Raw genomic sequence first — 24,003 nt, forward strand, 5'->3', positions numbered from 1 at the left:
CCTCCCCAATAAAATATTTGAGATGGCCCTCCCAAAAAAGTTGATGGGCATTGACGTTCAAATGGTGTGCGTGCACTGTGCCATGTGATCGATTATGCAGGGCAGGACTTGCCTGCCCCTCCCCAATATTTAATTCAAGTTGGCACCCCTGTCACCCAGAGTCTGGACAAACTCTCAGCTCCTCCACAAAAGTCTCACCTTGGGAAGAGTTCCTGCAAAAAGCTGACATCACCGCAGTCTCTCACTCTAGACGTGTCACACACCTGGGATTCATCCGCTGAATATGGCGCCCTGGCAGAATTTTAAAAAACCGTTTAAAAGGCTGGATTTTCACTTCTTGAAACATGGCGACCTTATTTTATGCACAGGTCCAAGGTTGGTGGAGCACCCACAGGCTGCCTCCAGCTTTGTCCCATTCAACAGCCACTTTCCATACCCAGTTCAATTCTTCTTTAAATTTATGTCTGTTCTTTGCTTTTTAAAAAGGGCTATTCATTCATCTGAACTTCCTTGTATGTGTTTCCTTTGCAGACAGGAGTCTACCTTGCATAGAGCAGAGTTTGTGAGCTGTGGAACACACACACACCTGCTATGCAAAGGATGATGTGCCCCTTCCTTTTTAAGCCTCAAACCAGTAAGATTGAGTCCCAAGAAGGGAAGGATATCAACAACAACAATAACAACAACAGTAGCAGTAGCATGGAAAAAGCAACTGGGAACTTTCACAGGTGAGAGTGCTTCCTTCTCTCCTTCACTCATAACCACAGCAACTTCACCTGGCGAAACTGACAGGCAGTAGATCCAGGAGAGGCGAAAAAGGAAATTCCTCTTCCTGCAATGCAAAATCAGCATATGGATGTTACTGCTGTGTGATGGGCTACTGGCTCGGATTCTTTCAAAGGGAGTCAGATATATTCCCAAGTAGGGCCTGCGGTGCAAAATGCAATGTTTAGGGCTCCAGCCAGCCATACCCTTTTCAGAACACTCCATGCCAGTCTGCCAGCCATGACCTTTTCCAAGACACTCCATTCCATTTCCTTGTCGTGGTTTACCTTGCTTCCACAGTCAAGTCAGCATTCCCTGGCTGTTGAGTATGCTCACTGAGCTCTTTGGGGCTGCTGGTTATTTTGTTCTCAGCTTTCCCTATTCTTTTTTTTTAAAAAAATGTCTCCAAACCTGTAGATGCCACCTTCTTGTCCCTAGATAGTACTGTCCAGATGCATAAGGACCAGCAGTCAAGAGAACGGAATTCAATGTTGGTCTATATCAGAGGTGGCCAACGTGGTGACTGCAGCCAGCCAGCATAAATAAATGAATAAATGCTAATAGAACCTCCATGCTCAATGGAAGTGTGCCTCTGAAAGCCAGGAGAAGTTGCCTGCCTGTGAGTTTTCTTAAAGCATCTGATTGGCTGCCATGGGATGGAGGATACCAGACTCAATGGAGCCTCTTGGTCTGATCCACCAAGATGCTTGTCTATTTCCTTCCTCCTTGAAGAGTAGGAGCCAATGGTGGGGGAAAGCAAGTCCCAGGCAATGCCCAAGCAGAACTTCCCAATAAACCTTGAGAAGAGCAGCTGTTTCTTTGGATCACGCTGGTGCAATGGGTACTTTTTATCTTTCTGACTCCTGCGCAGCGATGACATCAGACGAAGGTGATGCATCAGACAAAAGAGGGCTCCAAGGTGTGGCTGGCCGTTAAAGTTTATAGAATCATAGAACTGTAGAGTTGGAAGGGACCCCGAGGGTCATCTAGTCCAACCCCCTGCAATGCAGGAAACTCAGCTGAAGCATCCATGACAGATGGCCATCCAGCCTCTGCTTAAAAACTTCCAAGGAAGGAGAGCCCACCACCTCCCGAGGGAGACCGTTCCACTATCAAGCAGCTCTTAGTGTCAGAAAGTTTTTCCTGATGTTTCACTGGAGTCTCCTTTCTTGGAGCTTGCAGCCATGGGTTCGAGTCCTACCTTCCAGAGCAGGAGAAAACAAGTTTGTTCCCTCTTCCATGTGACAGCCCTTGATATATTTGAAGATGACTATCGTATCTCCTCTCAGTCTCCCCCTTTTCAGGCTAAACATAGCCAGCTCCTTCAACCGTTCCTCATCAGGCTTGGCTTCCAGACCCTCGATCTCTTTGTGTGTGTTTGCCAACACAACTGGCTCTCTAATTTGTCAGCAAACGCATCCACCAAGCGGATCTCTTATCATAGGAGTCACCCACCCCAACTTAAGGACAGAAGGATGCACCAGTTTTGGTTCTCCCAGTTTCTCCTACATTGGGGATTGAACCTGGGTCCTTCTATATGCCAAGCAGCTGCCCAGCCGCTGAGCTACAGGCAGCCCTTCCATAAATAGTCTCCTGATCCCCAGCCAGCATCAAAGTGAAAAGGAAGAGAGAAGAGTTCAGGAGTCATCATTATACAGGAAACCAATTCTATGCAGGAAATCCACAGTTATTTTCCTAACGAGCTGTCAGTCCTCACTTCTTTTCAGAACCTTTCCTCCAGCGAATTCCCCAAAGCAGCCAGTTCTGTCCAGCACTTTCCCTCCCTTTGTTTTGCTGCTATAACTAGCCTGCTGCAAGATTATATTTGAAGCTGGTTGACGTGGGCCCTTTGTTTTACTCCTTGGGTGGCTCCTGATCACAGCCAGCACCCCCTGGGAATCTCCTGCTTAAACTTCCCAATTTAACCCAAGCTTGGGAACCTTTCCCTGTTTACCAAAGTGGTATAGTACCAGCCTTGGCCATCTCAGAGTCCTCCCAATGCCGTGTTCTTCTCGCTTGATTCCTTTTGCAAATTTGCAAGATGCTTTACAGCCTGAGGCCACGGAAGCAAGACCAAATACAAATGTTTGGGGTAGGCCCATAGCCCAGAGACAGAGAACTTGCTCTGCAATTAGAAGGTTCGATCCCCAATGGCACCTCCAAAGAGTGCTTGGAATGCCCTCTGTCTTCAACCCTTTGCTGCCAGCCAGTGCTGGCAGTACTGAGCTGGATAGACTCTACGGTCTGACTTGGTAAAGATAAAGGGACCCCTGACCATTAGGTCCAGTCATGGCCGACTCTGGGGTTGCAGCGCTCATCTCGCTTTATTGGCCGAGGGAGCCGGCGTACAGCTTCTGGGTCATGTGGCCAGCATGACTAGCCACTTCTGGTGAACCAGAGCAGCGCACGGAAACGCCGTTTACCTTCCCGCCGGAGCAGTACCTATTTATCTACTTGCACTTTGACATGCTTTTGAACTGCTAGGTTGGCAGGAGCAGGGACCAAGCAATGGGAGCTCACCCCATCACGGGGATTTGAACCGCCAACCTTCTGATCAGCAAGCCCTAGGCTCTGTGGTTTAACCCACAGCACCACCTAAATTCTAAAAACGACTAAAGCCGAATTCCGTAAAGCAACAGCTGTTCCCATACCCTCCAACGTTTCCCCGATGAAAACAGGGATGTCCTAAGGAAAAGCGGGACATTCTGGGATCAAATCAGAAACCAGGATGGCTTCTGTAAATCTGGGACTGTCCCTGGAGAACAGGGACACTGGGAGGATCTGTGTTCCTACAGATGTACAATTAATATACCATAAATGACTGGGCCACACCTCGGGGGAAGACTAAACAAAACAGTCTTCCATAGATGCATAACTATCAGACACTTAGCGCCTGCCTGATTTCAGCAGGTAACTGATTCCAGAGGGTTGGAGCTGCAATGCTAAAAGCCTAGTTTCTAGTACATACTATTACTAATAATAATTTTATTATTTATACCTCACTCATCTGTCTGGTTGCCCCAGCCACTCTGGGTGGCTTCCAACATATATAAAAGCCTTCAGATATCTTCTTAAAAAACAGATGTTCTGGACTACAAAGCAGTCAGGACTTCTGGGCAGGACTGTTTCCCAGTATATCTGTGCCAAGGTGCCAAGATACTAAAGGCTGGCTTTCAGCGACATTCCCCCCCACCCCCGACTCTTATGAAATCCATTCCTCCTTGTTCTTACAGCCTGGCAAAACGAGAAGTCGCCTCGTTAAATGGTCTAAGCAAGAAACCTGACGTGATCACTGTAGCGGCAAGAGAGGTGAGTTTAAATTTGGGGTGCCCTTATTCCAAAGGGCGTAAGATGTTACAGCCTCGATGCCCTTTGTATGGTGATTTGGGGGATGTGATGCATAGAGTGTCTGACTAGGATTTGAGTGGCCCAGGTTCTCATTCTTGCTGGGCAGAGAAGCCCAAAGAGAGACCCACTTTCCCTTAGCCTAAACAACCTTGCAGGGCTGTTTTGAGGATAACACGGGAGGCATGAGCCAAGTATGCCAGCTTTTTGGGGAGTCAGGCTGTTGCTCAGTGGGAGAGCGCATGGCTTGGGCTCAAACTCTGGCTTGGATTGGGAAATTCCTTTCCCTAAAACCCTGCAGAGCCTCTGCCAGCCAGTGTAGACTCTTCTGAGCTAGATGGACCAATGATCTTGTCCGGTACAAGGCAATTTAGAAAGAATACAGTTGCAGAGTCGGAAGGGACCCTGAGGGACATCTAGTCCAACCCGCGCAATGCAGGAATCTCAACAAAAGCATCTGTAACGGGCTTCTAAGATATGTTTCCTTTGGAAAGAGGTCGCTGGGAACTTAGCAGCATTTTGTGATTGGTTTTTCACATCCAGGTTGAGCACAGGAGGAGATTCACAGCACCAGTCACCCAAAGGACACCCTAAACTCTTCCAGAGTTTAGGCTGGTCACTCACTACTAATCTAACCTACCTCACAGGGTTGTTGTGAGGATAAAATGGGGGAGAACCATATGCTCCCCCTTCATCTTCCTTCAAGTGCTCCTGATAGCTCCGTCAGTAGAGCACGAGACTCTTAATCTCAGGGTTGTGGGTTTGAGCCCCATGTTGGGCAAAAAGATTCCTGCATTGCAGGGGGTTGGACTAGATGACCCTTGTGGTCCTTTCAAACTCTGCAATTCTGCTTCCATCTCCTTGGAGGAAAGTTGGGCTGTAAATTAAATAAGTATATACATCAATACATTTAGCTCTCTCTTCCTCTCGCTCCGCTGCCTTGCCTTTCCTGACTCTCACTTCAACTCATCAAGCTCCTTTCTTTAAAAGCATGACACCGTATTTTTTGTGTGTTTTGTTTTTGCTTCCTTCCCTGAACAGAAACATTCCCGAAATGGTACCAAGCAAACATCCCGGTGCCCGAGGCATTTAAACATCAAAAACTGGGAAACTGGGAGCAGCCTTCAAGACGCATTGCACTACCAGGCCAAAGAGGTAACACGATAGAGAGCTATGTGGATTTTTTGTGGGTGCTCATTCTACCTGAGGGCCAGAGAAACCAATGCAACCTAGGGCTACATTGTCAGCAGTGGGCAGGGCTAAAGCCCAAAGTGGGTGGAGCCCAGAGCCCACCCCTCACTTTGCTCGTCTGTCACTCGAGCATCCATGAGGCTGCTTTCTTGTGCTATGCGACAGGTGCAAAGCCTTGCTCCAGAGATTGGTAACACAACAGGTGGGAGAGCCTTGGCTGGGTCACTTTGCATTGGGGATGGGTTCGAGTGGAGACTCCTATCCCAGTAGGGGCAATGGGGCAGTGCCCCACCTCTCTCAGTCTGCTGTCGGCTAGCCCACACATGCCTCACTTAGAGCCAGTCCAGGGGGATCATGGCCCTGTGTGTCAGCTTCTCCAGGAGGCAGAATGGAATGACATGAAATCGCTTTGGAGAGGGACTTGGCTGGCTTGAATTCTGAACGGGAGCCCTTCACATGTTGTGGCAGCACGTGCCTCTTGTTCTTTAAGCATGGGAATTGTAATGTTGCAAATGTACTTGGGATGCACACAGCTTCCCTCCACACTGCCAGCCATGGGTTTTACCCAACTGTTTCTCTCTCCCTCTTGCCGTTATGTTCGCTTCAGGTTCTTCACTGCAGGACCAAGGTGTGCCAGGGATCTGTCATGAACCCCAAAGGTTTGGTCAGAGGTCCCCGCAACGGGCTCACCCCGAGAGATGAATTATTACCTCAAGCAATAGAGTTCATCAACCTGTTTTACAAATCCTTTAAAGAGTGAGTGGTTGTGGTTGTTTTCATTCTTCTTTGATCCCGCCTTTCAGACATCCTTTCCATTGTTCATTCACAAGGATTTGTGCTCCTAAACGTCTCGTGGAACTTATATGCAGTCCCACTTTCAAAGTTCAAACTGCATCATTCCAATCGCTGGACACCCCGTAACTCCCTGCTCAAATCCTTAACTTTTTATGCCACAAATGTTCTGCTTTATTTTATTTTAGTCCCACTTTTGTTGCGCCATCACACACGAGTGCCCCACCAGAGGACAATAATAATTTTCTAACTTACATACCACTTCTATAGAACTGCCCTGATACCATCACAAAAAAACTCAAAACAAATCATCATCAAAAAAGGATGTCTGGAGTATTTGCTTTGTCTTTGCTGAACCCCTGATCTATTTTGCGTTTGAGGAACGTTATTAATGACTGGTGGGACGCGGGTGGCGCTGTGGGTTAAAGCCTCAGTGCCTAGGACTTGCCGATCGAAAGGTCGGCGGTTCGAATCCCCGCTGCAGGGTGCGCTCCTGTCGCTCAGTCCCAGCGCCTGCCAACCTAGCAGTTCGAAAGCACCCCCGGGTGCAAGTAGATAAATAGGGACCGCTTACCAGCGGGAAGGTAACGGCGTTCCGTGTGCTGCGCTGGCTCACCAGATGCAGCTTGTCACGATGGCCATGTGACCCGGAAGTGTCTCTAGACAGCGCTGGCCCCCGGCCTATAGAGTGAGATGGGCGCACAACCCTAGAGTCTGTCAAGACTGGCCCATACGGGCAGGGGTACCTTTACCTTTACCTTTTTATTAATGACTGGTAGTTCCTCAAAGCTGGTGGGAGGGAGATGAACCCAGGTTTTCTTACTGGTTCCCAAGGCTGAGCTTCCAATCATCTCTCCTGCTCCCAATTATCTCCATGAGTGATCCAGGTGGCTTTAAAAAATAATAATGAAAATCTGGAGTAATTTAAATTGACCATCTCCCTTCCACCAATTAATTTTTATGAAAGCAGTTTCTAATATCCAAGATCATTCTCATTTCCTGCTGATTGCTTCTGAGTCATTTTTCCCCTCTCCCCCAAAATTAAAGCTAACAAGCTTCTTCTTTCACGGTGTCTTGAATGAATGTAATGAATATTGGCAGCCATCAAAGAAAACCATAAAAGTTCAGAGTCCCAGATTCACTTCCCAGTTTGGGATAAGGGGAGGGAGGGTCCTCTAGTCTCTAGGGTCTTTCCTGGAGAATTCCTTGTGCACCCAGCTGCACACGGCTATTCTTGCCCTCTCCTCTTTGAATTACATCAGCTCAACGTGTAGCTATTCATTGTTTGCTGTTTCCTCTCCCACTCCACCTGCCAGGCCCAGAATAGAAGAGCACCTCACGCGCCTTGAAACTGTGGCCCAAGAGATAGAAACAACAGGAACCTACCAGATGACTGGGGAAGAGCTCATCTTTGCCACCAAGCAGGCCTGGAGAAATGCTCCCAGGTGCATTGGGAGAATCCAGTGGTCCAATTTAAAGGTGACTGGTTTGTCTGCAGTCGTGGGCTGGTGCGCATTGGGACTGGCGGGGCGGAAGGCAGGCAGGGCCTAATAATTCCTGCTGAGTTCTTCCAGGGCAGCAATGAGACAAGGGTGGCTGGAGGAAGCTGGAAGTCACCTGGGCTGCCCCCAGGACTGAATGCGCGTCGTCTGCCTGAGGGCAGACTGTGTTCACGCGAGGCATCTGCCATTCCAGTTTCTTCCTTTGCTTACTTGCATGCAGCTGATGGTGACAAATGCACAACCAACAAGCAGAACAATTTGCAATATAAAAGGCAAAACAGTTGCAGTTATCGCTGGCGGTGTTGATAACACATTAAAGTCTAAGAGTAGGTTCTGAAGGACTGCCGTCACCCGTATCGACGTGGTTTAACCATCTACCCCTCTTCCCAGGGAACTCCAGGAATTGTAACTCTGTGAGGAGGGAAAGGGGTCTCCTCACAAGTCTCAGCACCCATAGCAAACTACAGTTCCCGGGGTTCTATGTGGAAAGACATGAGTGTTAGATATTATACCGCTCAGCTATCCCAATGTAAGCAGAGCACCCTGCAATTACAGAAATCATCCTGGCTTCAGATCTGTCCCTAAAATGTCCTGTTTTTTGGTCCAGCGCTCTGGCATGAGTCAGCTGGTTCCTGTAAGAGCTCAGGATGGGAAAAAAAGAGCATCCCAATTTGTATCACCCAGATGTTGGAGGGCATGACCTATAAGAGTGCTTTTAAATGCACAGACGTGGCCTTATAGGTCATGCGAGCCAGTGTGGTGTAGTGGTTAAGAGCAGTGGACTTGTAATCTGGTGAACCGGGTTCACTTCACCGCTCCTCCACATGCAGCTGCTGGGTGACCTTGGGCCAGTCACACTTCTTTGAAATCTCTCAGTCCCACTCACCTCACAGAGTGTTTATTGTGGGGGAGGAAGGGAAAGGAGAATGTTAGCCGCTTTGAGACTCCTTAGGGTAGTGCTAAAGCTGGATATCAAATCCAAACTCCTCTTCCTCTTCTTCTTCTTCTTTGTCTCCTCTAAGGTTGCCACCAACTTCCTTTCATTGCCTTCTGAATTGTGTTGGAAAGCTAATTGATTTTGGTCATTGTTCCCAAATGTTGCTGCCTTTTAGGTCTTTGATGCCCGCAGCTGTACAACTGCCAAGGAGATGTTTCAGCACATCTGCCGCCATTTGGAGTATTCCACCAACGGAGGGAATATAAGGTATGAGCTCTTTTTCCTTTCGTCCCACTTGGGTCCTTAAGAAATTAAGGAGCTGGTTGGCATTCACTCTGTCTCTTGCAACAGATCTGCCATCACTGTCTTTCCCCAGAGGACGGATGGGACGCATGACTTCCGGATATGGAACAGCCAACTCATCCGATACGCTGGGTACCCAATGCCAGATGGCTCCATTGTGGGCGACCCAGCCAATGTGGAGTTCACACAGGTATGCGGGGAGAAACCAGGCACCACCAAAATACTGAAACAATAGCTGTCTATTAGCCTTTTGACAAAGCTGGCAGTGATATTGGAAGACAGCTTGCAGCAGACAGTCACTTCCTATTAACGGCTACTTTAAAAAATAATAATTAAGCAATTTCAACATAACAAATTATCAAATCATATAATCATATGTTATTTCCCCCCTTCCCCCCTTCCATCCCCCCCCCACAAGGACTTCCCTCAGCTCCTCTCTCTGATTTCTCTGCACATATTACCGTATTTTTCGCTCTATAAGACGCACCAGACCACAAGACGCACCTAGTTTTTGGAGGAGGAAAACAAGAAAAAAAATATTCTGAATCTCAGAAGCCAGAAGAGCAAGAGGGATCGCTGTGCAGTGAAAGCAGCAATCCCTCTTGCTGTTCTGGCTTCTGGGATAGCTGCGCAGCCTGCATTCGCTCCATAAGACGCACACACATTTCCCCTTACTTTTTAGGAGGGAAAAAGTGAGTCTTATAGAGCAAAAAATACGGTATTCTCTGCATGTTATAAAATTATACATATCTTTGCGTTGTCTATCTATCATGGTATCAACCAATAAATTTGTGTATGTTTATTCAAAACCTGCCAAGGAGTCCAGTTCATTTTGTTGCCTTTTTAGATAATTTGTAAAAAGTTCGCATTCTTCCTTAAAGTCACAGTTGTCCTTGTCCCTCAGTTTGTATGTCAATTTAGCCAGTTCTGCATAGCTCATCAATTTTTCTTGCCACTGTTCTTTCGTTGGGATTTCCTCATTCTTCCATCCTTGGCTAGCGATGGCTGTCTTCTGCCTCCACTGAGATCCAGTACTGAGGGCCTTCTGGTGGTTCCCTCACTGTGAAAAGCGAGAGAAAATCAGGCAGAGGGTCTTCTTGGTAGTGGCACCCACCCTGGGGAACTCCCTCCCATCAGATGTCAAACCTATAAGCAACTATTTGACATCTGAAGGCAGCCCTGTATAGGGAAGTTTTTAATGTTTGATGTTTTGTTTTGTCCCTTTATATTTTGTGGGAAGCTGCCCAGAGTGGCTGGGGTAATAAGTCATAAATTGTTCTTGTTAAACTGGAGTCTGCTCTGCTGGTCATTGGCTCTGGCGCCACCTACTGTTGGCCTCCCTGCGTTCCACCCCAGCACTCCCATTTTGTGTCAGGCACTGCTGGCTCTTCAGGAGCATCCAAGGAGTTAAGTCTCTCCTTTTTTGCTTTGGCCAGAAGAGGGGGAAACAAACCCAGCTCACCCCCTTTCTTTCGCTTCTCTCAGCTGTGCATCCAGCTTGGTTGGAAGCCCAAGTATGGCCGCTTTGATGTGGTTCCACTGATCCTCCAAGCCGATGGCCAAGACCCGGAACTGTTTGAGCTGCCGCCAGAGCTTGTCCTTGAAGTGTCTATGGAACATCCCATGTAAGTGCCTTGGCTTCAGATGACAGCGGCCGGGACCTGCTCTTGACGGGCGGGCAGGCCGTTGTTGAAGAGAGGCTATTATTTGGGGCTTCGTGTGCTTTTGCTGGAGCAAAATTACATTGAATAACGGTACTTCCAGGCTGTTTCCATTCGGGGGGCGGAATCCCGCAATTTCAGGATGCCCCAATAGAGTTGGTTGGGAGGTCTTGTGCAAGAAACCCACTTCCCTGAAATATCAGACTTTTGGGAATAAATAAATAAGAAAATGCACCCGAAATTGTCGGTTGACCTTTGATTTAACTCAGCATCATTTAACCTCCCCACAAACAATTCAGAAGGAAAGTTGAATAAGCAATGGAAACACCCTCGGATTGACATGTCTTCCCAAATATATTTTATTCTGCTGCAAGTCTTGGGATTCTCCTGAATTTGCTGTCACCTCCCTTTTGGACATGGATGCAGAGGAATCTGCCTTATATTGAGTCAATATACCGTATTTTTTCCTCTATAAGACTCACTTTTTCCCTCCTAAAAAGTAAGGGGAAATGTGTGCGCGTCTTATGGAGCGAATGCAGGCTGCACAGCTATCCCAGAAGCCAGAACAGCAAGAGGGATTGCTGTGCATCAAAAGCGATCCCTCTTGTTGTTCTGGCATCTGAGATTCAGAATATTTTTTTTCTTGTTTTCCTCCTCCAAAAACTAGGTGCGTCTTATGGTCTGGTGCATCTTATAGGTCGAAAAATACGGTACATCTAGCTCATTATTGTCTACCCTGGCTGGCAGCAATTCCTCCAGGTTTTCAGGCAAGGGTTTCTCCCAGCTGTATCTGGAAATGCCAGAGGTTGGATATGGGACCTTTGTCGTGCTCTACCACTGAGTTACGGGCCATCCCAATGGATGGTGCTGTGTTGGCTGCATAAACCACAGCACTCACTTCTAAGCATCCATATGGAGTGGTGAAATTTCGTTTGGTTTCACTTTCCCCCCAGATACGAATGGTTTAAAGAACTGGACCTGAAATGGTACGCCGTTCCTGCTGTCTCAAACATGCTCCTTGAGTGTGGAGGACTGGAGTTCACAGCTTGCCCTTTCAATGGTTGGTACATGGGGACCGAGATCGGGGTACGAGACTTCTGCGATGCACAGCGCTACAATATCCTTCAGGTACTATCTTTTTAAAATAATAATAATAAAGTGGTTTGAGTGGCAGCACATTCCTAACTGATATCTGACCGACTTATATTCCTCCTTCCCTTTCCCATGCCTCACCCCCCCACCCCCAAATGCTTGGTTTTTTTGCTTTTCAAATTGGAAGTTCTTTGGATACAGGGACCTATCTGCTTCCGCTTCAGAATGAAATGCTGTTAAGCACATGCCCCCTGATCAAAAGAGAGTGCATTATTGTCAGGGCTGGAGTCAACAAAGCAATAATTCATCTGAGGCCAGCAGAGATACAGTGGTACCTTGGGTTAAGAACTTAATTTGTGCTGGAGGTCCATTCTTAACCTGAAACTGTTCTTAACCTGAAGCACTACTTTAGCTAATGGGGCCTCCTGCTGCCGCTGCACAATTTCTGTTCTCATCCTGAAGCAAAGTTCTTACCCCGAGGTACTATTTCTGGGTTAGCAGAGTCTGTAACCTGAAGCGTATGTAACCTGAAGCATCTGTAACCCAAGGTACCACTGTAATGCTTTGTTCAAGGAAACAACCACAGCTCAGGCCTAGTGGTCTCAGCAACTCTTCTCAATATGTCTTGCCTTGATGATGCCGTTGCCAGGACTGAAGGTCCCCACCTTCCCAGGGCCCACTAGAACTCCTCCTCTCCAAGGCCTTTCCCACGCAGTCTCAGGCTGCTTCTGTACATGACCACCCTCTGTCCATTTCATTTCTCTGTGCTACCCAGGGGGCTTAGGTAGTGGGCCATGGTGGAGATGGTGGGGCTCTCAGGACGATCACCAGTGGTCAGGTGGATGAGGAACTCACCCACGTCACTCTCAACAATCCAGAGGTCCGTTCCCACTTGAGGAAGTCTGAGACGAGCCTGTCCCTCTGCAGTGGTGAGTCGCGGCTGCACTCTGCGCAGAGGCTGAAAGAAACCACCTTGATACCAAGCCAAACCACTGACTGGCTGATGGACGCATTCTTGTAAACATCGTTTGGTTGGCAAACTGTGTCATAAAGTTTGGATAAGTGCAGATTCGGAAGGATAGCTGCGTTTCGGTTTGCACATTGTTTAACGTTGTTAAATGCACGTTGTGCATTTGATCAATTTGGCTTCCAGTGAGACCTGAACCAAATTTCTCCTCCATCTCTATGGGCAGCCCTATAGAGGGCTACTGTGCGGACGTTGCTAAGGACTCCTCTTGTTCAGTTTGCACTGGAGGAAAGAGCAGCCCCTCTCCTTCAGCAGTTGGAATGTTAGCGAACATTCTGTAGCACTACAGCATTTCTGTAACTGGGTGGTGGTAGTTCACAGCAGCCTTTCCCAGCTTGGTGGCCTCCAGACTTCAACTCCCATCACCCTCTGCCAGCAAAACCAATTGTTGGGAATTGTGAGTTGTTGTCTAAAGCAGTGTTTCCCAACCTTGGGCCTCCAGCTGTTTTTGGACTACAACTCCCATCATCCCTAGCTAGCAAGACCAGTGGTCAGGGATGATGGGAATTGTAGTTCAAAAACAGCTGGAGGCCCAAGGTTGGGAAACACTGGTCTAAAGCATCTGGTGGGTGCCATCTTGGCATAGGGCTGCTCTTAGATGGTCTATTGGCCCACTGACAAGGCCTCTGGTGTGTTGTTGAGGGTCCTTGAAGTCCAGAAGGTAGCATTGTTCTTTCTTCATCTCTTCCTTCTTCGTAGGATGTAGGGAGGCGGATGGGCCTGGAAACAAACAAGCTCTCTTCCCTGTGGAAAGACAAAGCTGTGATAGAAGTAAATGTGGCCGTGCTGCATAGCTTTCAGGTGAGTGGGAGCAGGGGGAGAGGAGAACAGCTGTAGCTCAGTGGGTAGAGTCCAGGCTTTGCACACAGAAGGTCCCAGGTTCAATCTCAGACAATCTCCATCTTCAAAAGAGCAGGTGATGGGGGGGGCACTATTCCTGAGACCTTGGAGAGCCCAGCCAGTCAGATCAGGTTATACTAGGCAAAATGGACAACTGGTCTGGCCAAGTCTAAGGCAGCATCCTATTTAGGGAAGGGTTGTGGCTCAGGTGCAGAACATCTGCCTTGCATGTCAATGGTCCCAGATTCAGTCTCCAGCAACAGATACCTTTACAGGCAAGGTCAGCAAGATTTGAGGAGGTGGTGTTTGTGCCTACTTGGTACCTGTGTTGAGCCGGCTCTCAGCTTCCTCACTGGTCCATAACCTCTCCCTGCAAGCAAATCCAGATGAATGTTCAACAAGGAGCCAACATTGCCTAAAGTAGGGCTGCCATACGTCTGGATTCATTTTGTGAAAAAAGCTCAACAACTCTTGTGTCCCCCGGACTTTTTGAAATATGGCAACCCTACCTAAAGTCTGCAGACTGTATGGGCAAACAAATCAGGATGAATGCTCAATAAGCAGGTGGTTTGGAAGTAGGAATAAGCCCTTGTTTTCTGCTCTGCCCTGTATTAGTCTCATGCGGCACTGCTTCTGCTCTGCTGCAATTCATCTTCCTCCCCGGAAAGTTGTTCATGATTACATAAATTACACAATTTACATAAAATAATTGCATAAGTTGTGACATTGCATATGCTATGTAATTTAGCCACAGCTATGTAATTTATGTAAACAATGATGTGATTTATGTAATTCATGACATAAGATACATTGTCATTTTGTTATTCTATCCCATTTGTTTCAGTGCAATGGAAATGCAATGCAAATTGGGGTGGATGGGTAATCAGTTACATATCATTGGCAGACTGGAAGCAACAGCAGCGGATAATACTGACGGTATTTGCAAGATTGATTTCCATTCCAGAAGTGGGATGAATAAGCAAACTTCATCAATTTCCGCTCCTGTTTCCTGCTTTCACGGGAATTCTCTGACATCCCTCTCTTAGAAGTGACTAGTGAGAGCTTGTGTGTTTCTTCCAGAAACAAAATGTCACCATCATGGACCACCATTCTGCTGCCGAGTCGTTCATGAAATACATGCAGAACGAGTACCGGATTCGAGGAGGGTGCCCAGCTGACTGGGTTTGGCTGGTGCCTCCCATCTCAGGCAGCATTACACCTGTGTTCCACCAGGAGATGCTGAACTACATCCTCTCCCCTTTCTATTATTACCAGGTGAGTAAAACAATCTCAGGTCTAAGCCGCCAGGGGTGGGGCCTTATTTGGGGGTTTCCCATAGGGGCATCTGGTTGGACCTGAACCCATAGATTTAAATTACAATAAGGAAGATTATGACTAAATATTGGGGATAGCTTTCTGGCGGTAAGAGCTGTTCAACAGCAGAATGGGCTCCCTCAGAAGGTGGTGGACGCTCCTTCATTGGAGGTTTTTGAACAGAGGTTGGGTGGCCATCAGTCAGAGATTCTTTAGCTACGATTCCTTCATTGCAAGGGGTCCCTTGGGGTCTCTTCCAACTCTACAATTCTCTGAGTCTAGGATCCAATCACTGACCGCTCTTGTTTCATCTGCCCCATACCTGATGTCCTATATGATAGGGCTTGGCCCAAATGGCCGGAGGTCTCCCACCAGAGTTGTTGTTGTTGGTTCCTATTTTTTACGTTTATTTGTCACCTTCTGTGGAAAGAAAGCCAGCCCAACGTCCTCTTAAAATATCCAACTTTCTCCCCGCTTAAGGTAGAAGCATGGAAAACGCACATCTGGAAAGACGAAGGGCGCAAGCCACGGAAAAGAGAGATAAGATTCCGCATCTGGGCCAAGTATGTTTCCAGGAGAAAAGTTGTTGCCATGTCTGCGGTGTGTAGGCAGTTTTGGAGAGCCTCCCCCCTGATGCATTGAAAGAACGTGTTTCGGCAGTCGCAGGAACAAGCTTTGCTCCCATCCTGCACACCCAGTTATGTCCACTGTCTGCACATTCAAAGTGGGGTGGATGTGTAACTAACTTTACACTCCCCTTTTTGAAAGGCTTTTTGCTCCAAGTCCTGATTTAAAACTAAGGACATGCCAGAAGGGAAGGCAGGGTAGGCCTTGAAGTTGTCCCTCAAGGGTTAACAGCCGTTCCTCATCTATTCTGTTATGCCATGATAACACAGAGGCGGTTTTTTCCTAGTGTTGTGGAATATTTCCCCTGCTGAAGCGCAGAAAGCCCCATCAGTATTGGCATTCCACCAGCTCTTGAAAACACACCTATTTAGACTAGCGTTCTCCTGATCACCTGACTCTCCTGCTTTGATGGTTATTTCAACTTTAACTCTTTAACAGGCTTGCATCCATCTCAGAGTAGACCCATTGAAAGTAACAGACCCAAGTTCTTCATGTTCATTATTTTCAACGGGTCTGCTCCAAGTAATACTAGCATTGGACACCACCCCGGGTTTCTTTATATATTTTAATTACGGGTGCTTTTAATGTCGTTGTTTTGCCGTGTGTTGTAATTATGGGCAGCTGTGTTTTTAGAATGGGCTTGATTCTTGCTGTGTTGCGGTTGGCTTTTACAGTCGTACCTTGGAAGTCGAAGAGAACCCTTTCCGGAAGTCCTTTCGACTTCCAAAACGTTCAACTTCCAAAGCGCGGCTTCTGATTGGCTGCAGGAAACTCCTGCAGCCAATCGGAAGCTGCGGAAGCCCCATCGGATGTTCGGCTTCCAAAAGAACGTTCGGAAACGGGAACAGTCACTTCCGGGAGCCAAAACGTTCGAGAACTAGGCTGCTCAAAAAGCAAGGTACGACTGTATTCGCTCATGAAACTTCTTGAAATGAAAGGTGGCACATAAATCCTATTGAAGTTATTCATTATAATATTATTTATTAATTAGAATGATTAATGATTAATGAATTAAATCGACAAGTCATCTATCGCTCCTCATTTCCCAGGGCTGTGCTTTTTGCATCGTCGCTCATGCGGAGAGCCACAGCGAGCAGGATCAAAGCGACTGTCCTGTACGCGACGGAAACAGGAAGATCAGAAACCCTGGCGCGGAACCTTGGTGACCTCTTCAACTGTGCTTTCAACACCCGGGTAAGAGGCTTCTTGGGATAGCTCAGTCAGCAGAGCGTGAGGCTCTCAATCTCAGGGTCGTGGGTTTGAGACCCACGCTGGGCAAAATATCTCTGCATTCCAGGGGGGTTCGACTAGATGGCCCTTGTGGTCCCTTCCAACTTTACAGTTCTATGACCTTTAATATATTTTCCCTGTGAGGGGAGAGTAGCATTATAACTACATCAGAATGTAAGAAACTACATCAGAAACTACATTATAACTACATTATAACTACATCAGAATGTAAGAAAAGGCCCTGCTGGGTTTGGCAAATGGCCCATCTTAGTCCAGTATCCTGTTCTCACAGTGGCTGAACTGTTGGGAAACCAGCAAACAGGATTTGACCACAAGAGCACTCTCCCCTCCTGGGGGTTCCCAGCAACTATGGATGCGGGAGAAATGTGATTCAGTTTGCATTTAAAGGTGAACCTACCTCTGTCACCTGAGATCAAGTGTGTCCTGCTCTACCAATGGAGCTCTCCCAGCCTGGTATGGCTGACTATAGCTTCCCCTCAGTCCTGTATACCTGAAGGAGCGTCTCCACCCCCATCGTTCTGTCCGGACGCCGAGGTCCAGCGCTGAGGGCCTTCTGGCGGTTCCCTCATTGAGAGAAGCCAAGTTACAGGAAACCAGGCAGAGGGCCTTCTCGGTAGTGGCACCCGCCCTGTGGAACGCCCTCCCACCAGATGTCAAGGCAATAAACAACTATTTTACTTTTAAAAGACAACTGAAGGCGGCCCTGTTTAGGGAAGTTTTTAATGCCTGACGCTGTATTGTTTTTAATATTTGGTTGGAAGCCGCCCAGAGTGGCTGGGGAAACCCAGCCAGATGGGTGGGGTATAAATAATAATAATAATAATAATAATAATAATAATAATAATAATAATAATAATTCCCTCCACAAAACCTTGTCCTTTTTCTCCAACCTCCCCCCAGCTCCTTATAAATCCAACTTCCTTTTCTAGGTTATCTGCATGGATGACTACGATCCAAAGGATCTGGAGAAGGAAGCCCTCCTCCTGGTTGTCACCAGCACTTTTGGAAATGGAGACGCACCCAGCAACGGAAAAGTAACTTTTCATGGCCACGAGGCAAAATGAATTTTCAGTGTGAGGGAGGTCATCAATGCAATGTAAATGGTGTCTCCTGTTTTCTTTTTGCCACAGACGCTGCAGAACACGCTGCTGTCTATGAAACAACTGAGCAATAGATTCAGGTAACTGTTTTTAGGCTGGGAGTGTGCAGGTCTCATCTTGCGCTGAGCAATACTGTCAGGTTTCTGGCCTTCTGGCCTTTCTGGTCTGAGATCATGCTTTGCCGTCTGGTTCTATGAGGAGTGTAGGAAGCTTCCTTATTCTGAGTGAGACCGCTGGCCATCTAGACTAGTATTGTCTAGTGAGAGCCAGTGTGGTGTAGTGGTTAAGAGCGGTAGTCTCGTAATCTGGGGAACCGGGTTCGCGTCTCCGCTCCTCCACATGCAGCTGCTGAGTGACCTTGGGCTAGTCACACTTCTCTGAAGTCTCTCAGCCCCACTCACCTCACAGAGTGTTTGTTGTGGGGGAAAGGAGAATGTTAGCCGCTTTGAGACTCCTGAAGGGGAGTGAAAGGCAGGATATCAAATCCAAACTCCTCTTCTTCTTCTTCTTCTTCTTCTTCTTCTTCTTCTTCTTCTTCTTGTCGACACTGAGTGGCAGCAGCTGTCAAAGGTTTCAGATCAGGGTCTCTGTCACTCAGCAATACTCCTTTTGCTTGCTGCTCTTACATTGTTCATTTTAAGGAAATGTTTTTAGTTATTAAGGTTGCAACTTTTATTAACCTGATAGTTGAATACATTAAAAAAATCCTTTTGGTTGACTAAAAAAGTGTCCCCAATTATATAAGGGAGAAGATTTGTAAATCGTTTTAAAAAATTGCTTGCATGGCACACTAAACCGTGGTTTGCACGTTGCCTGGCTTTTATGTAACACTAAACCCCCCTACCCCCTCTCTTCTTCTGGTATGGCTGTAATAAGGTGATCAAATGCCTCTGCTTACATTTTAGATTAAACACAGTTTAACGTTGTGTCCAAACTCGAAACTGTGGGTTTAACTATGGTTTGCTGAAATAAACGCTCTTATGAAACAATGGTTTGAAGTTGGCATTTTCCCAACAAACCATAAGATCAGTGACACTTTGGTTTGGACGTTGCTGGAGGAGATGGAAGGAGCGCATTATTATGTGGTTTACGGTGACTTGTCCTCTTAACACTATGCTGTGTGTTAGATCCAAGCTGCCTTGATGTCTGTACATCATCCCAAAACAAAAGTTGTTGCTTTTTGTGTGAAAGAATGTCAAACCTATGCACATTTAATTCGTTATTTGAGCAATCAACTAAAATATAGAATTGATCAAGCTTTCTTTAGTTAGTTGAAAAGCCTGTTAATCGTACAAGTGGTGTAATACCTGGGTGTTCCTGCTGGGCTGGGTCCTTGAACTCTGAAAATGTCCCTTCCTTGTCTGGATGGAGGACAGACAGGGGTGTGGATATAGAAAGCAGCTAAAATTTACATTCATGGCTCCACCCACTTTTGCCTGTGGTCCCGCCCACCACTGACAGGTGACCTCAGGAAGGTCACCCAAAATGGAATGTGACTCTTAGCCAAAAGTGTTTTCCCACCTCTGTCTATTATACGTCTGTCTTACCCATATGCAAGTCTCTCTCACCCAGAGAGATGATCAGGGCCCCATCTCTGCTCAGATGCTCCCAAAACCATTCTGCGCATCACTCATCATTTCTTTCCGATGATATCAAGAGCGATAGCTAACGCAGCTCTCCCCTTGGAACAGATACGCCGTCTTTGGCTTGGGTTCAAGCATGTATCCAGAGTTCTGTGCCTTTGCCCGCACCGTTTACCAAAAGCTCCGGCAGCTGGGGGCATCGCCTCTCACCCCGATGGGCGAAGGAGACGAGCTCAACGGACAGGAAGAAGCTTTCCGGATGTGGGCACTCAATACCTTCAAGGTACCAACAGCCACCAGATTCAGGAGCGGAGAGTGGAAGGGTTTGGAAAGACATTGGGTCCAAATGCTGTAGGGAAATGGGCAATGCCAGGGTTTCCTGACCCCTGTTTCTGGGAATCTGGGGGTGGGGAGCTGCCTGCCCCCATCTTTTGTCTCAGTTCTAGAGAAGAACGAAAATGGCACTGTTTTGCATCATCTTTACATTTAACCTGAACTGATTTAAACAAACATGTTTTAACATAATCAGTTGAAGTGAATTTATTTACTTACAGTCCTTGCTAACTCAAGAAGATAGCCCTCCATCATTTCAGTTTATCTTCTTCTCTTTTCTGTTTTTTAAAAGATTGCCTGCAAAATTTTTGCTATCCGTGAAAAGCACAAGATCTTGGTTCCGAAAGCATATACATGTAATTCAACCTGGGATCCAGAGAATTTTAGGACTGTGTATGACTCTCAGCTTCTGGACTTGGGGAAAGGTATAATTTCCTCCCACCTTGCTTCTCAAATACATTTGTGTGTGTCTGCAATATGTTGTTGTTATTGTTGTCATTATTAATATATACACACCTTTAAATATTTAATAGTACTTAAACCTCCGCTGTTGTTTAAATCCACCATTTTCCTCTCAGTTTCCTCCATTTTTGCTTCACTCAAACTTCTGCTGTTGTTTTAAGCCTCCACTTTTGCCCTTTCAGTGTCTCTCCCATCTGCTCCCATGCCATGGCTGCTCTGCTGTTTCTCTCCCCTCCCCTGACTTTGTGGAAATCAAGGATTGCGATGCAGCCCTCCAGGTGGGGGGGGGGGCGGATCTGTGATGACAGCCTTACATTTTTATGTGTATAGGAAGATATCATTGGAGCTGTAAGCAATCTCCAGTGTAAGCACATCATACAGAATGTTTTCCCCTTCACAGCACTTGGTGACGTCCATGGGAAGAATATCATTCCAATGAAACTAAAGTTTCGGCAGAACCTGCAAAGTTCAAAATCCAGGTATTCAAGTCATATTCTGAGTATCCCTGTTTTAACCCATCCTAGGCATGGTTCTTTCCCCCCTTTTCTTTAAAAAAACACTAATCTGGACTTTGGGGGTTATTTGGACTGGAGTCATTTGACCAGCAGGTAGGAAGATACTCACACGTGCTGAAGTTTACTGTGTGTTGATCGGCACGTCTCTAAATTTCCCTTTAACTGATTGGGAAAAACCCCCAGGAATTTGGCAAGGTTTTCCATAAATGGTCAACAGGCTTTCAGGGAATCTAAGTAAGAGACAATACTTCTCCCCATTAGACACCAGAAATGTATCCTGTCCCAAAGTGTCAACAAGGAAATCCTGTGACGGTTTGATGGGTCTGTTTTCGCTTGCTGTTTCAGTCGAGCGACTATCTTAATTAAGCTTTCCTGTGAGAGAAATCAGGAAGTCGAGTATCTCCCTGGAGATCATCTTGGGATCGTCCCTGGCAACTGCAAAGTTCTCGTGGATGGCATCATCGCCCGAATCACAGATGCTCCTCCGCCGGATGAGATCATTAGGCTGGAAAGGCGCAGCGATCGTAAGTCAGGACTTGTAGAATTTGAAACCCGAAAACCTGAAACCAAAGCAAATCTCAGCGTCCCTCCAGACATCTTTTGCATTGTGCATTCATAATTATTGGCGCTCATTATAGTACCTGGGCGGTTGTAAACAACCCACTTTTAACACCATTCATGTCTGCAAAGGTTTTGGGGTGGACATCCTGCTTCGATTTGGATTGGTGCACATCCTGTAGCTTCCTGCTTGAATTGTGTAACTTTTCATACTCCAAATGTTCTGTTGCTTGTATGTTTGTTGCCACACTGTTGTGGAACTGTAGCTTAAGATTGCTCTCCAGGCGACAGTAGTGTGGTAACATTGGGGAAGCATCATGGCACAACTAATGAAGTGGAATTATATGTGGATGTTCTACTAAATGTCCACTGCTATTGCATCAATGACATGTTGCAGAACGCCCACCCCTGCCGCCACCATAAAAAGCAACCCGTCTGGAGACGCCCTGCAGAGAATAAAAATATTTTTTGGGAGTGCATATGAGTATAGCGGTACCTTGGTTCTCGAATGTAAAACATTCCAGAAGTCCGTTTGACTTCCAAAACGTTCAAAAACCAAGGCGCTGCTTCTGATTGGCACAGGCGCCCGGGAAACAATAGCCAACAGCCGCATCGGATGTTCGGCTTCCGAAAAAGTTCGAAAACCGGAACACTTACTTCTGGGTTTTCGGCATTCGGAAGCCAAAATGTTTGAGTACCAAGGCGTTCAAGAACCAAGGTTCCACTGTCTACTTATCCACTTGAGTGCTTGTGTAGCTATGTCAACTCCTGTTTTTATTACTGGGTGAAATACTACAATACTACAAATACTACAAATACTACTCTAAGCTCAGCAGTTCTCCATCCTCTTCTCTTAGGGTTGAAATTGATGGGAATTAGTGGTACAGTTTGGGTAACTTTAGACTCTGAGTTTACTGGCCTTACAGGGGACTTTCTCTTCAGCTGGTAAATGCATATTAGTACTTCAAATTCTTCAGAATGCAGGAAGCCAGCCCTGCTATGTTTGGCGGTGGTGACAATGGGAGGGGTTCCTAGTCCGTTCTGCCCTGGACATCTGCCCCCAAAGCCTTTCCTTAATGGTACCTCTAACTGGCACTGGTTGCTGAATTCAACCAAAGTCTGGAAAAAAAACATTTTTAGGGCAGGAAAACAGCCACACCTATTTCTTGCTCTGCGTCTCCTTTGCGCAAAACCTCATCTCCAGCTGACTTCCTCTTCTGGAGATCTGAAGATTTCTCCCCCCAACTCGTTTCCTCTTCGATTCCAGGTGGCTACTGGACGGCGGACAGCAAGTTCCCAGCCTGCACCCTCTCCCAAGCCTTGACTCATTTCCTGGATATTACGACTCCGCCTTCCCAACAGTTGCTTCGGATCCTTTCTCAGCTGGCAAAAGAAGAGAGCGAGAAGGAGAGGCTGGACCACTTATCTCATGTGAGTTTTGCCATGATAAAATGGACATTCCCTTTAAAAAATGAAGAAGAAGCCTGCTGAATCATAGAGTTTTCTGGAGAGGGCCTGTTGTTCATTTGCTAATGTTGCTACTGCGTTGTTGCCCATAGGGATAAGGAGAAAATCGATTCTGTTCACTTTTCAAAAAATATGTGTTTATAAATGCATGACACCGCAACATCATACAATACATAACTATATGAAATAACTTCAACGTAGCAATGGCGATACAGCACACATTATTATTGATTAAATTTGTGCCCTATATCCACAGGTCTCAGGGCAGTTCACAAGATAAAATGACAATATGAAAACACAAAATACATAAAACCAAAACCAAAACCACCCAATAACACTCCCCCAACACATTTTAAAAGGCCACATTTAGATGACAATCAACCAAAGGCCTGGTTCAAGAGGACTGTTTTTGCCTGGTGCTTAAAGGTGTATAATGAAGGCACCAGGCGAACTTCCCTGGGGAGAGCATTCCACAGACAAGGAGCCACTGCAGAAAAGGCCCCGTTCTTGTGTTGCCGCCCTCTGGACCTCTCAAGGAGGCACACAAAGAAGGGCCTCAGAAGATGATCTGCGTTAGTTCCTATGGGGAGAGACAGTCCTTGAAGTATTGCGGTCCTGAGCTTGCTACATGTTAAAAGTTCACATTTAAATGTGAACCTGCCTGATTCGCACTTCACAAATTGCAGTCATCCTTTGAAATCCACCTTCCTCCAAATTTCGTGATGCAGAGGGATGTGGAGGAAAATGCATATAGTAGGGTTAACTCCAACGTTGATTTACAGCCGGCTGGCTCTCTGATGGGCTTTTTGCACGTTTTGCGTTTCAGAACTTGGAGGAGTACAACAAGTGGAAGTTTTACAACAGCCCCACCTTCCTGGAGGTGTTGCAGGAGTTTCCGTCGGCCGAGGTCTCAACCTCTTTCTTGCTGTCGCAGTTGCCTTTGCTGAAACCCAGGTATTACTCCATCAGTTCCTCGCAGGACCAAGAGCCCGGAGAACTCCACCTGACGGTCGCTGTGGTCACCTACAGGACCAGAGGTAAGAGGGGCTTCCTGGGGTGTGATGCTGCAGAATGGGAAATTCAGCAGAAGCTGGTCCATTGGGACTAGTCAGGCACTGCCCCACAGACCTCTGCTCTCAGCCCAGCCCACCGACTTGCCTTCCCACTTACAACCAGTCCAGGAAGTGGTCCTAGATGTCAGCTTCCTCCTCCTCCTTAGTCCCAGTCTTGCCCCTTGTAGAACTCAGCAGGGAAGAGGATGGGGACTACAATGAGTAGCCTCTGGCTGTCCTTGGCTCTGGCGCCACCTGCTGTTTGGCTCCCTGCCTTCTGCCCTGC

At 46.9% G+C, this 24,003-nt stretch overlaps 1 protein-coding gene across 1 annotated transcript in view; it reads left to right on the forward strand.

Annotated features, from left to right (window-relative positions):
• The first annotated feature begins 535 nt into the window (after positions 1 to 535).
• The window catches only part of NOS2 (nitric oxide synthase 2), a 30,820-nt gene continuing 7,352 nt past the window's right edge, over positions 536 to 24,003 (forward strand). Inside the window, exons 1-21 of the mRNA XM_028708682.2 lie at positions 536 to 728; positions 3,999 to 4,074; positions 5,152 to 5,265; positions 5,909 to 6,057; positions 7,410 to 7,572; positions 8,708 to 8,799; positions 8,884 to 9,025; positions 10,321 to 10,460; positions 11,450 to 11,624; positions 13,315 to 13,416; positions 14,536 to 14,730; positions 15,250 to 15,332; positions 16,446 to 16,590; positions 17,577 to 17,681; positions 17,778 to 17,827; positions 19,439 to 19,613; positions 19,956 to 20,088; positions 20,526 to 20,604; positions 20,986 to 21,164; positions 22,466 to 22,629; positions 23,492 to 23,702. Of these exons, the coding sequence (XP_028564515.2) occupies positions 592 to 728; positions 3,999 to 4,074; positions 5,152 to 5,265; positions 5,909 to 6,057; positions 7,410 to 7,572; positions 8,708 to 8,799; positions 8,884 to 9,025; positions 10,321 to 10,460; positions 11,450 to 11,624; positions 13,315 to 13,416; positions 14,536 to 14,730; positions 15,250 to 15,332; positions 16,446 to 16,590; positions 17,577 to 17,681; positions 17,778 to 17,827; positions 19,439 to 19,613; positions 19,956 to 20,088; positions 20,526 to 20,604; positions 20,986 to 21,164; positions 22,466 to 22,629; positions 23,492 to 23,702 (2,809 nt within the window). The 5' untranslated portion in view covers positions 536 to 591. The remainder of the gene's footprint in view (positions 729 to 3,998; positions 4,075 to 5,151; positions 5,266 to 5,908; positions 6,058 to 7,409; positions 7,573 to 8,707; positions 8,800 to 8,883; positions 9,026 to 10,320; positions 10,461 to 11,449; positions 11,625 to 13,314; positions 13,417 to 14,535; positions 14,731 to 15,249; positions 15,333 to 16,445; positions 16,591 to 17,576; positions 17,682 to 17,777; positions 17,828 to 19,438; positions 19,614 to 19,955; positions 20,089 to 20,525; positions 20,605 to 20,985; positions 21,165 to 22,465; positions 22,630 to 23,491; positions 23,703 to 24,003) is intronic.

Source organism: Podarcis muralis, chromosome 15 (genome assembly GCF_964188315.1).
Source record: "Podarcis muralis chromosome 15, rPodMur119.hap1.1, whole genome shotgun sequence".
Lineage (NCBI taxonomy): Eukaryota > Metazoa > Chordata > Lepidosauria > Squamata > Lacertidae > Podarcis > Podarcis muralis.